The sequence below is a fragment of the Protomyctophum parallelum genome (genome assembly GCF_964188405.1).
Source record: "Protomyctophum parallelum genome assembly, chromosome: 20".
NCBI classification, from domain to species: domain Eukaryota; kingdom Metazoa; phylum Chordata; class Actinopteri; order Myctophiformes; family Myctophidae; genus Protomyctophum; species Protomyctophum parallelum.
In genome coordinates, this window is record NC_139718.1 from 35,897,465 (window position 1) to 35,910,724 (window position 13,260).

General features: G+C 42.8%; 1 protein-coding gene across 1 annotated transcript; it reads left to right on the forward strand.

Annotated features, from left to right (window-relative positions):
• LOC310877552 (prolyl hydroxylase EGLN3-like) lies at positions 1–13,260 on the forward strand (the record flags this gene model as incomplete). Its single annotated transcript, XM_083791459.1, has 5 exons — positions 1–405; positions 7,463–7,582; positions 10,948–11,084; positions 11,432–11,505; positions 11,749–13,260. The coding sequence occupies 5 exons, from the start codon at positions 1–3 to the stop codon at positions 11,781–11,783; spliced, it is 771 nt and encodes a 256-aa protein (XP_083647585.1). The 3' UTR covers positions 11,784–13,260.

Consider the following 13,260-nt stretch of genomic DNA (forward strand, 5'->3'; position numbering starts at 1 on the left):
ATGCCGCTTATTGAGCATATGAGCGACGCGGACTTGGAGCGTCTGGCGTTGGACCGAGTGGTGCCGGCCCTGCTGGAACTGGGCTTCTTCTACCTGGACAACTTCCTGGGCGACCTGGTCGGTGACGTCGTGCTGGAGCAGGTGGAGCACATGCACGGCTCCGGCAGCCTGCAGGACGGGCGGCTGGTCGGGCGGCCGGGCGCGGGGACGCCGCCGGGGACCCCCGTCCCCGTGCCGCAGCCCCCCGGGGTCCCCGGGAGGAACGTGCGGGGGGATAAGATCGCCTGGGTCAACGGGGCGGAGAGGGGATGCGAGGCGATCAACTATCTACTGACCCTGATGGACAAGTTGATCTCCAAGTGCGGAGGTCGCCTGGGGAAATGCGTCATACGGGAGCGGTCCAAGGTAAGAGCCTGAGAGAGTCAGCATATAAAACTAAAAGCGCTTTTTAATCCTGGGTTATAATAAACGTGTGAGACTCATGTGTAAATTGTAGGCTACAGTGCTTATTGTTGTAAGTGTAACCGCGTCCGGGCCGGGGAACGGATTTGAACCCAGCCCCAGGTCTCCCGTGTGCTGCGTGTGTGCATGGGAATTAACCACATTTCTCCCGCTGAAATATGAATAAATTCCCACTTGGCCAGCCAGGGGAGATTTGGGGCAGTGTTAATTTTGTTGACTAAATTAAGCTATAGTCCACCTACAAAACAACCACTGCAGATGTGCTGCTGACTGCTGTGCTGTAGAGCCTAGTTATAGACACAGGCTTCAATATAGATTAATAATTAAAATAATTCCAGATTGCAGCTTTAGCTTTAAAACGTGATTTTACAGCATAGTTGAAAAGTTGAGAAAGATGCTCAACTATATGAAATGATGGCAATGGAGGCTGGTAGCCAGAAGAGATATTATGTGTATGATCTCACCTGCCAGTCTCAGGAGGAAACTATAGCATTAAAATAGAATCAGGTGTAATTGCAAAATGTAGTGTGGGATGTTGTTACTGTGCTGCTCAACATAAAATGTATTACTCACTCATACATAAACATATACATAAACATATACAATAAACATCCAATCTAGATATATCGTCAATCACATTAAAATTTCAAACAGATTAGTGTCCACAATCCAAACCAAATCCAAACCAGATGATATATTTTTAAATAAAAATAAAAAGACTGTCTTGGCTTCAGGTATTTGGGTTGCCAGATCTGACCTACTACTTGGTGTTGATGTTTGAGGACAATTGGACTATAAGGTTTAAACTCTAGACTATAGAGTTACATTTAAATGAAGATTTGACTCAAACACACATAATGCGCACGTGTGTGCGTGCATATGATACGTGTCTTTGATTTGTTTTGTTTTTCTATGTACAATCACTTTGTCTGTATTAAGATAGACAGACATACAGTATTGTTATTCATCCCACAAGGGAAATTAAGGTGTCGTAGCAGAAATACACACATGCACATTTAGTCATTTACCTGAGCTCACAATGTCCACAGTGTGTGTGTGTGTGTGTGTGTGACTGTGTGTATGTGTGTGTGTGTGTGTGAGTGAGTGCGTGCGTGCGTGCGTGTGTGTGTGCGTGCCTGTGTGTGTACAGTACACGTACAAGTACAGTAGGCTACAGCACCAGAGTCACGTAGCTCCTTTCGCACGCAAACAACAAGTCCATATCTGGCTGTGTCGTTATCAAACCTCAGAAGAATACAGACTAAAAAAAGGCTTGTGCTGTCCATGTGTGATGTGTCACCTGCAGCCTTCCTTGTGGCCTTGTTGTACACGCTACAGCACTTTAAATACGCTTCCTGCCATGGTTGTTGTGGAAGTGGAACAGCAAGCATCCTGGTTCCAAAACCAGTAACAGACCAACTGCCTCCACGATGATTAAAGTGCCAGTGCACTTTCAGCACGAGTTGCCACAGTTGCCACTGTCAGAGTTCCCCCCCCCCCTAACCCAGTAGTGAGAATTGTTTCTTGTCTGTATATCCTTGTCTGAAAACGTAACACTTAATGCATTTACTCTTTGTAGAATGTTTAGCAATATAAATATTGCAATATAAGTAGTAAAGTTAAGGTGTGGCTGATTTAACATTTTGTAACACTATTTATGGATCCATATTCAATGTTTGTAATCTTTGTCAGTTTTGAATTTCAGGCCTACCTCTGAAATACACTGAAATATAATAATATTTTAGATGAGTCAATTAATGTTATTCAATATTGCCAATTTAATACGTTTTTTTGTGAAATCCAAACCTCACGATGCAAGTTTTCTCTGGGAGCAAACCTCTGTTTTTTTTTATTACAGGACCAGTATTCGTCTCACTGCTTACAATGTGCTTGAGTGCAAGTTGGCACGTACACATTCAGACTTTTATTATCACTTATCCATTTGCTCTCTCTCTCTCTCTCTCTCTCTCTCTCTCTCTCTCTCTCTCTCTCTGTGTACGTGTCTCATTCAAGCAGGTCAGCCTTGAATAGCTACACAGTACACAAACGGACACATTAACCGCTTCAAACCTAGCATCCCTATTCTTGGGAGAATATTCTGTGAGCAGAGCAGGTCTCTGCATGAGCTCACAACGTGTCTAAACACCAGTACGACACACTGGCTTTATTCCTACTCTTCTTCGAACAATTACTGTTATGATTATTATTGTTATTATTGTGCATTATTTTGTGTTTTGATTTTTTTAATGAATTGTTATTGTGCATTATTTTTGTTTTATAATGTTTGAACTTTTAAATAAACACCTATTCATTCAAGTACATTGGCTTGGATTGCCTTGTCAGCAAAGATACAGTACAGTATGCCTATGTACACAGTGTAGTGTAGGTTACCTAGTGTAAAGCCTTGGGGGAGCCTCGTTTGTAATATTGCAAAACATGCAATAAAATCCCCCTGAACAATGCCCTCTCCTTCCTCTAGATGCAACATAAGAATTTACTAAACACTAAATAATATAGGCGAGTGCAGGCAGGCAGACAGACAGACATGCAGACAGGCAGGCAGACAGGCAGACAGACATGCAGACAGGCAGACAGGCAGGCAGACAGACAGACATGCAGACAGACAGACAGACAGACAGACACTGTGCAGCCTCTCACGCGCCTCACGTAGTGCTGTCATTAAGCCTTCAGCCATCTGGCTCTCCGCCAAGAAGCCTGGACTTCCGCTCTTTCATTCTCTCTCTTTCTCTTTGTTAATAATAATCATAATAATCATATTCATAATGGATGTAATGAAGCAAAACAACAAATAAAATATAGATACAAACAAGTAAGACGCGCAAACGCGGGAAGCGAACGCAGCTCGTAAATTGCAATAACAACAATTTGAATAAATTACGTATTTTTTTTTCTTTTTAGTTAATACTTTTTTTAAGTTTTCTACTGTGTGCGTGTGTGTGGTTGTTTGTGTGTTTGTGTGTGTGTGTGTGTGTGTGTGTGTGTGTGTGTGTGTGTGTGTGTGTGTGTGCTACAGCTGCGCCCTCTGGTGGTGGGCGGGTGGTGTCACAGCGGGACAGACAGACACACAGACAGACAGACACACAGACACACACACACACACACACACACACAGACATGATCTGCAGGGTCTCATAGTTAGTGCTCATTGCGTTCGCAATAAACTAGTACTGATAAGAACGCAGGTATGATTTCTTTTAGACATACTTTTTCAAATATTTTTAGCAGCGATGTGGGATGTGTGTCGAAAAAGGGGCAGCATAATTTATTAATAAAGTTTTTATTTTATTTAGTTCATTATAATGTTGCTTTCTGTTCTCACCCTGCGCTTCTTAATTACGATAACCTCGTCTTCATCTCTCCATCCTTTTTTTCTCCTGTCACCCTGTCTCTAATCAATTCAATTCCAATCCATTGTGCGTGCATTTGAAAACAGACGATCTACAAGCTCACAATGCTTTTTAGACATTTAAAAAATGAATTGAAATGAGACATTCTGCATAATGAGTACTTTTACTTTTGGTACTTCAAGTACATTTTCATGCGAATACTTTTTTACTTATACTCAAGTAGATTTTGAATTCCGGACCTTTACTTGTAACGGAGTAGTTCTACATTGCAGTATTGATACTTTTACTTAAGTAAAACATTTGAGTACTTTCTCCACCTGCACTGTGTGTGTGTGTGTGTGTGTGTGTGTGTGTGTGTGTGTGTGCGCGTGTATGTTTGAGAGAGAAATTGAGGACACGTACAGTGCGTACGTGCCGGGGTGCGGGGCGTTGTAAGCGGACACTAACATACTGCTTCCCTCCATGTACGAGAGGAGAGGAGAGGACCAGACTGAGGAGGCACAGTGTGTGTGAACTGAGGGAGGCTTATCAGCTCCTTCCATTGAGACGTTTGGCTTGCCCTCCCACTCTGACGTCACCCTTACACAGCTACGTACGTGCAGCTGTGCATGTATGTAAACCCTGATGCAAACAGCTGCAGGGTTTGACTGGATTGTTGAATTCCTACAATGCACTTCAAGGGAAAAGGCCCCGCTCTACTCTTATTAAGTTTCAGGCGTGTGCTGGGTGCAGATTCGAAAAGAACATTATGGAAAATGAATAAAATCCGCACTCTCAGTCGAGTAAAGGCTCATACATACTCCAGTTTTTGGTGATGGGTTATCACCGGGTTGGAAAACTACACCATTACGTCAGTCGCGGTGATGATCAGCTATCACCGCGGACACAGACCCATCTCTCTGTTTTTACTATCAGACAAGTCTTTTCACTCTGGAGCTATCACCCCGTTCACTGATTGGTCTAGAAGTTGGGTAAACCACAGGGAGGCGGGGTCAATCCTTAAGGACATCACCGCGAGTATGATGGCCTCAACTCTTATCACCGTTTTAGGTGATAAGCTATCACCTAAAATGGTGATAACCTATCACCAAAAACTGGAGTATGTATGAGCCTTAAGAGTCTTTGTTTAATAATGATAGTGCTCCGCAGCAGCAGTCATACCAGACAGACAAACGCGTTTCGGCGCGCAGGCCTTCGTCAGTGTCAAAATGTATGACAATTTGGCTTGGCTTGGTGTACTTTTTTTTGGTTCGTTGTTGTTTGGTTAACCCATTTTGACCTGAGATCAGATTCTAAAAATGTCTTCTACATCCTGACAGTTTTCTGAAAAAGCTATGTTTCTATGTCAGTCCTTCTTCGATTTTTCAAAAATAGCAGACCTACAAGCTATGAGCTTGTAGATCTGCTATTTTTCAATAGCTAAAGCATAACATAAAGCTAACACCAAAAGGGGTTCCCGCTCAAAATATAAAGGTAGGTCACGGGGAGCAAACATATTGCGTGCAAACATTCCCTTTGTTCTTTATTTGAAGAAGGCACGCACGCGCGCACACACACGCACACGCACACACACACACACACACACACACACACACACACACACACACACACATTTAGACTAGCTACAGTAGGCCAATTCATTAGGGTAATTGTATTAATTTAATTCTGTTGTTGCAACTATAGGTCAGGACTTACTGTCTTACAAAATAAGAGTGTGTGGTAGACTTCATGTTGATAATGTTACAATGGAGGATTTGTATGAGTGTTTATACAAGCACAAATACATTGCAGTACTTTATATAGTATTTTTTAAAGATATTTTTTTGCGGCTTACGCCTTTTATTGATTTTTGAAGGGACAGACAGTAGGCTGACAGGAAACGGGAGAGAGATGGGGGGATGACATGCAGTAAAGGCCGTGTCGGGTCCGGGAGTCGAACCCGCGGCACACTGCGACTGGATTACCAGTCCGGTGCCCAGACCGTTACGCTACGGCCTGGGCCGTTTATATAGTATTAATTAAACAGAACAATATGGCAGAATAACGGCACAACATTCCCGCCTTGAACAGGCTGTGTAAAAGGGTATTCTGTTCTGTGTCCATGAGTCTAATGAGACTCACATTTTAATTATCAGCTTTCCTTCCAGACAAACACTCATTGTTTTTAGGTGGAAGGAAACAGTTTTACGCGACTGTCTGTTGACTTTAACACAATGCCAACAGTGTGTGTGTGTGTGTGTGTGTGTGTGTGTGTGTGCGTGTGTGTGCACACTGTGCACACGTGCGTGCATATGTGCATGAGTCAGCTGTAGGCCTATATTCCTTTTCTTCATGGTTCATGCTCTAATAATTGCGTAGAGGACCGAACTGAAAAGATCTTGATAAAAACTTGATAATTGCACATCAGTAATCACGCAACACACAGAACACATTTTTTAAATGTTGAACCTTCATTTAATACAAAACAAATTGCCCTTGAAATACATCACCATGAAATGTGAGCGAACCTCCGAAAAACGGAGCGATAATAGAGTTACAGATCAGTCCTGCTTGCAGCGTACACGCCACTGGCCTAACCCACTCTCTGAGAGTTAAATGAACACTCTGCATTCTGCAAGTGTAGTGCGGCGTTCCGGCGTCTTACAGAAGCTCAGGGTCTTTTAAGGCCAGTGTGGCGTTCTTATCACTAGATTGCCACCGTTTGGCTCCTCAGGCTTCCATCTAACTCTGACTGAAGGCACGTAGGCACAGCCAAAAGCCAGGGTGAACACTAAAACATGCACGTACACACAGCAGAGTACAACATTCCCGCATACTGATGTAGGCATGAATACTTAGTATGTACACAATGGTGATTGGACGAAGTGTACTGTAGGCCAATAGCCCGACCAGGGTGAAAAACATTTGCAAGTGTGTGTGTGTGTGTGTGTGTGTGTGTGTGTGTGTGTGAATGTGTGTGTGTGTACATATTTAATGTGTTCACACTATATGGGAGCACAAAGTTACAAACATGCACATTCACACAGTTATGCGTGCACACTTGCACCATGCTTCCATGCACACACAAACTTTGTAGATGTACGTGTAAATGCACACGCATGTACACACACAGAGAGGAAGTTGCTGTAACCACCTGTTTACCAGAAATACTAGTATTATGTTTTGTAAGCCACTTGCAACTGTCCTACAACTGTCACCTACACAAAGTCACAAGTTCTCTAATCCGAAGGACACTTCTACTCTTAGGGGATCTGGCATTGTTATATGTTTTTATTCAGAGTTCAAAAATGGCATTTGGATGAGCTTTTTGGAAGGGTAAAAACATATGAAACATACATTGAAATGTCCTAGGCAAATAACCTTTGACCCATTATGAGCTTGTAGATCTGCTACTTTTGCAGAATTCTTGGCTATATTTTATGACAAATTTTATGAACAAAATGGGGATACCAGGGATTTTGTGGTAGTTTTAGCTTTCATTTAAAGTTTAATCCATATTTCAGTATTGTGCCTTTTAATGAATGGGTGCTTTTGTGGAGTTTCCAGCATAGTCGGCGGGACCAATGAGATTGCTTGTTGTCGATTGGCTAATGAATTGTTCTAAACGTTGTTTTGTCTCTGTGTGTTGCGAGGCAATGGTGGCGTGTTACCCGGGCAACGGAGCGGGGTACGTTAAGCACGTTGACAACCCAAACTCTGATGGTCGATGTGTCACCTGCATTTACTACCTAAACAAACACTGGAACTCCAAGGTGGGCTTACTGTGTGTGTGTGTGTGTGTGTGTGTGTGTGTGTGTGTGTGTGTGTGTGTGTGTGTGTGTGTGTGTTACTATACTGTAAGTATACAGTGGATACAATAAGGACTTTATAAAGGACTTTTCTGATTTCTTGGCTAGCATTCTGATTAAGTACGATAAATGCTTATTTGTTGGTGATACCAACGTGCACGTTTGCTGCATTTCTAAGCCACTAGCTAAAGATTTCTTGGATGTACTTGATGCTTTTAACCTTGTCCAGCATGTTAATGCACCTACACATGAACTTGGTCACACGCTAGATCTCGTCATTTCATATGGTTTGCAAATCTCTAATGTGCAGGTCTGTGCTCCAGTTTGTTCGGATCATTTCCCTGTACTTTTTGATTTTATATTGCCCTGTGACACGTTTAAATCATGCACTTCTACACGCCAGTGCCGTGTGTTGAAACCTGCCACCGCCGCTCTTTTTTCTTCAGCTTTTAATAGCGTAGCGCATGCTGACATTAGCCTCTCCGAGGGTCTTGACACTGAGCAACTTACATCCTCGTTTCTTTCCACCTGCACTGGCATTTTGGACAATGTTGCGCCTTTAAAAGCCATGCGTCCCAAACCCAAGTCTGAGCCTTGGCTAAATGACACCACCCGCGCTGTCAGGAGAGAGTGTAGGAGGGCTGAGCGCAGGTGGAGAAAAGACAGGCTCCATGTGTCACATGACATTCTTAATGAGTGTTGGAAAAAATATCAGAGGACTGTCAAAGAGGAAAAATTAAGGCATTTCTCTGACATTATTTCAAAAAATATGGATAAACCACGCATTCTTTTTAAGACCATTGAGCAGCTGGTAAATCCCCCCCAACCCACTTGTCTGGAAGCTTCTCTTGATGTCTGTGAGAAATTTCTCAGCTTTTTTATAGACAAGGTCAATATGATCAGAGCACAAATTTCCCCCCCTGCTTTTGACCCCTCCATGGCCGTCACCTGCACAACTACACTTAATCATTTCCAGCCTATATCTTTCTCTAAACTTAGTGAAGTTGTCTCACAACTCAAAACATCATCCTGCCCTACAGACGCTATCCCCACACACCTCTTTAAGGAGGTCTGGGAGACCATTGGGCCTAGAGTCTCAGGGATTGTACCAGCGTACTTTAAAACAGCAGTGGTGACACCCCTGATAAAGAAACCTAGTCTGGATACCTCTATTTTATCTAACTACAGACCCATCTCAAAGCTTCCGTTCATTTCTAAGATCCTTGAGAAAACGGTGCTGTCTCAACTCCAGTCTTTTTTGCAGCTTAATAGCATTTTTGATGTTTTTCAATCTGGGTTCAAAGCGTTTCACAGCACAGAGTCAGCGTTGTTGAAGGTTTTCAATGACATCCTATTGACCACCGACTCTGGGGACTCTGTGATCCTACTACTCCTAGATCTAAGCTCTGCTTTCGACACTCTCGATCACAATACTCTCATATCTCGTTTGGAGCTTTGTGTTGGTGTCAGAGATACCGCTTTAGCCTGGTTCTCTTCCTATTTATCGGAGAGATGCTTCTCTGTTAAATTTGGCGAATTCGTATCGTCCTCCACCCCCCTGTCCTCTGGAGTCCCCCAGGGCTCGATCCTTGGGCCTATTCTATTTTCTTTACATCTACTTCCTATTGGCCTTATCTTTAAGAAACATGGCATTTCGTATCACCTTTATGCGGATGATTCGCAAATATACATGCCCCTTAAAAAGGACAATAACGGCTCCCTGAAACCTCTGCTTGAATGTCTAAGTGACATCAAGGCATGGATGGCTCTTAATTTTCTAAGTGTCAACGAAAGTAAAACGGAGGTTATAGTGTTTGGACCTAGCGGTCCTGGTATCGTTCCCAATGACCTAGGTTCCCTGCAGCCATATGTGAAACCTGTGGTCTCAAACCTTGGCGTCAAACTAGACAATGCCCTTAAACTTGACAAACAGGTCAATGCGGTAGTTAGCTCTAGTTTCTATCATCTGAGGCTGCTGGCCAAAATCAAGTCGGTGCTATCTTTTAGTGATTTTGAGCGAGTTATACATGCCTTCATATCTACGCGGTTGGACTACTGTAATGCCTTGTACGCTGGTTTAAACCAAGCCTCCCTTGCTCGACTCCAGCTAGTCCAAAACTCAGCCGCTCGTCTACTCACAGGTACTCGCAGACGTGAGCATATCACACCTGTCTTGGCCTCCCTTCATTGGCTCCCTGTCCGCTTCAGAGTGGATTTTAAAATTATTTTATTTGTCTTTAAATCTATAAATGGTCTGGCTCCTCTTTATCTGTCTGACCTTATTGAGGTTTATACCCCTGCTAGATCACTGCCGTCTGAGGGCCAGCTAAACCTCAGGGTCACAAAGAAGACCCGCTTAAAGTCCAGAGGCGACCGAGCCTTTTCTGTTGTAGCCCCTAAACTATGGAACGCACTCCCCTCCCACGTCAAATTGGCCCCCTCCATCGAGACCTTTAAATCCCGCCTGAAGACCCACCTCTTTACCTTGGCTTTTAACCCCGCTTGAGTTCCTTTGGTCCTTGTATATGTTTCGTCTCACTGTGATGCTGTTGTTTTTCTGTTGTTTTCTGTAATGTGTCTCAGTTGTTGTCACTGTTTGTACTTTGTTTTCTCGCTGTTGTTTTTCTGTGTGGTAGCTTTAGTGCACTTGTTTTTATTTTATTTTATTCTCCTGTACAGCACTTTGTAAACTCTGAGTTTTAAAACGTGCTATATAAATAAAGTGGATTGGATTGGAGTAGTATAGTATATAGTATTTCGTGTAATTATAGTATCATATACATATACAAGTCCATTCAACACAGGCTTGTATTGTAGATCTGCTATTTTTTGGCTTATGGTTCAAATGTCAATGAGAAATGTTAAAATGACATCCTCACAAGTTTAGTAATACAAACCTTTAACTATAGTTGTAACTGTGACTTGTAAGGGTCTACCAGAGTTCAGTGACTTCACAAGTTTACATGAACACCTCATTATCCACGAATAAAGAGGGTGCAATTAACAAAATGTGGGTTTTGATGCGGTCCACAAGACACTATGCCAATAATAATAATAATAATAATCATACTATAATTAACCAAATGTCTGAATGTGTGCATGTCTGAATGTGTGTCTGTGTGTCAGAAACACTGCCGTAGCTCCTCACTGCCTGCACCAATCACTCCCACTTTTCACACAGGCATTGACCATAATAATATGGAGGTCTTAACGAAGCCCCTTTTTCAATTTAACAAATTATAATAATATAATATTAATAACAATATAATAACTAATACTAATACAACAGTACTAACAGATGAACTCACGGTGTCTCTGTTCTCCATCAGGTGCATGGTGGGATTCTGAGGATCTTTCCAGAGGGAAAGTCGTATGTTGCAGATGTCGAGCCACTGTTTGACAGACTGCTGTTCTTCTGGTCCGACCGCAGAAACCCGCATGAGGTCCAGCCGTCATACGCCACTAGGTAACCAACCAAAAAAAAATATCACTATCTGCATAACAGTCATCTTTTGAGCAAGTCATATTTAGATAAATATGACTTAGACAAAATGTGTTTTACTGCATTGTGCTCTTCTAACACTGCTGATTCACTGATACCTCATCAGTGAATTGTGATATAGCAGATAATACAATATAACTAGTACATGTGCAGTGGATGGAGGTGGTAGGGCACCTACTGGTCGACAAGTAGTAATGCCTCAGTCAAGATTAGATTCTTGGGTATAAAATAAAGTTAACATACAGATTGCAGCTTGAAGAACACAGACCTGTTTGTGTATGTGTTAGAACTCATGTGTTGTTGTGTGTCAGGTATGCCATCACTGTCTGGTATTTTGACTCTGAAGAGAGAGCAGAAGCTAAGCAACGCTTCAGAGACCTCGCAGGTAAGATGCGCACACACTCGAGAGAGAGACAGTCAAGTCAAGTCACGGTGACAAAACACAGGCATGACCCGCACTTACTCTGGATACGTCACGGTGTATGACTTGGCCATCTGAACTGAAGTTGTGCGCTCCATGGGCATAAATATGTGTGTGTGTGTGTGTGTGTGTGTGTGTGTGTGTGTGTGTGTGTGTGTGTGTGACTGTGTTCCCATGGTTCCTTACCTTCTGTAACTTGTGTTTCAGCATCCACACAGAAGCAAGGGACTAGCTCCACATGAATGGAGAGAAAACAGCACCCTCTCGTGGCTGAACCTTAAATGTACAGAAAGTGTGACCTGATCTGTACAGACTCGACACCCAGCGATTGCTTCCCTGGATTTGCCGCCGCGCTTAGTCATCGTCATAGCAACGAGTGACTCTGCTGCTGTGACTCAACCTGCTTAAAAAGGGAAACACAGAGTTACGAGTTCACCTTTACAGGCTTAGAGCTTACAAACATAACCTTTGTTTTTGCGTGTGTGTGTGTGTGACAGACATGCTTATCAAATGTTTGTAACATAACGTACGAAACACAGATTTGTTGTTCACCATCTGTCTCAGATCTTTACAGGTAAAAAGGCTTACTTGAAAATGTCAGATAGCGGTATTCTGATTACAGTATCACCCTGTACGGTGATACAACTACAGTGTGATGCTGTGGCGTCTATTCTTTACTGGGGGGGGGGGGTCCAGCCTTTATTCAATGGCGGCAGTAGAGATAGCCAGGAAACGGGCAAGAGAGAATGCGGTGGAAGGACATTGTAGTAAAGGGATGGGAGCCTGGGATTCCACTTGAACCTGTCCGCCTGCAGCAAGGACTGAACCTTGATATGGTATATGTGCTCCGCCGGAGAGCCCCTGGGGGTATGACCAACACATTGTGGGGGGGGGCTTCACTCAGAGCAAAGGAAGGAAAGACACTGAAGAGACACAAGCACCTCTCATATTAAGAAGCTATAGACTGTTCATCTGTTGATTTGGTGTTCTTTGTTTTATACAAAGAAAGAAATACTGAACTTAAGGCAATATATTTAGAAGGCCCATGGTGAGTGAAGGCATCTCACATGCCTGCTGCCCTACAAAACAAAACACCAGTAATCTCCTGAGCACTAGTAACACATAGAAGGATGTAACTATATCTATAATGTACTTATGTACCATTCATCAAACGCAACATGAACTGTAGTAACTACTATTGGCCTTTGGAGGGCAGCAAAGGTTGAGCGTTTGTGATGCCTTGAAGCACACCCGTCCTACACTTGGAAAAGACAAGGACGAGGACAATATGGATTCTACTGAGGCAGCACATTTGACTGAGGAGCTGTGAGGCGTCTGTCAGGGAGTGTGAGAGATGAGGAGATGAATTATTGATGTTCACTTCAATAGACACTTCAGATATGTTATTGAGACCTTATAGTGTCTGGGCCCCAAAATATGTCTCTCCCTCACTCTCTAGTCTCTGCACAGTGAAAAAGAAAAGAAAAAATAAGTGCTAACTTAAATGTAATCAAGTGCACCGTTGTGAGATTGTAGATGTGTTATTTTGTGTATTTTGTTTTCTAATATCACAGAATCAACGTGAAATAAATAGATTTAATTTTCCTTTTCTTTTTTACAATACACTACAATGATTAGTCTGATTAACCACCTTTTCTTACTAGCTGATCTACATCAGTGTTGTGAGCTCCAGACAGTCAACCATACAATAGGGTTTAA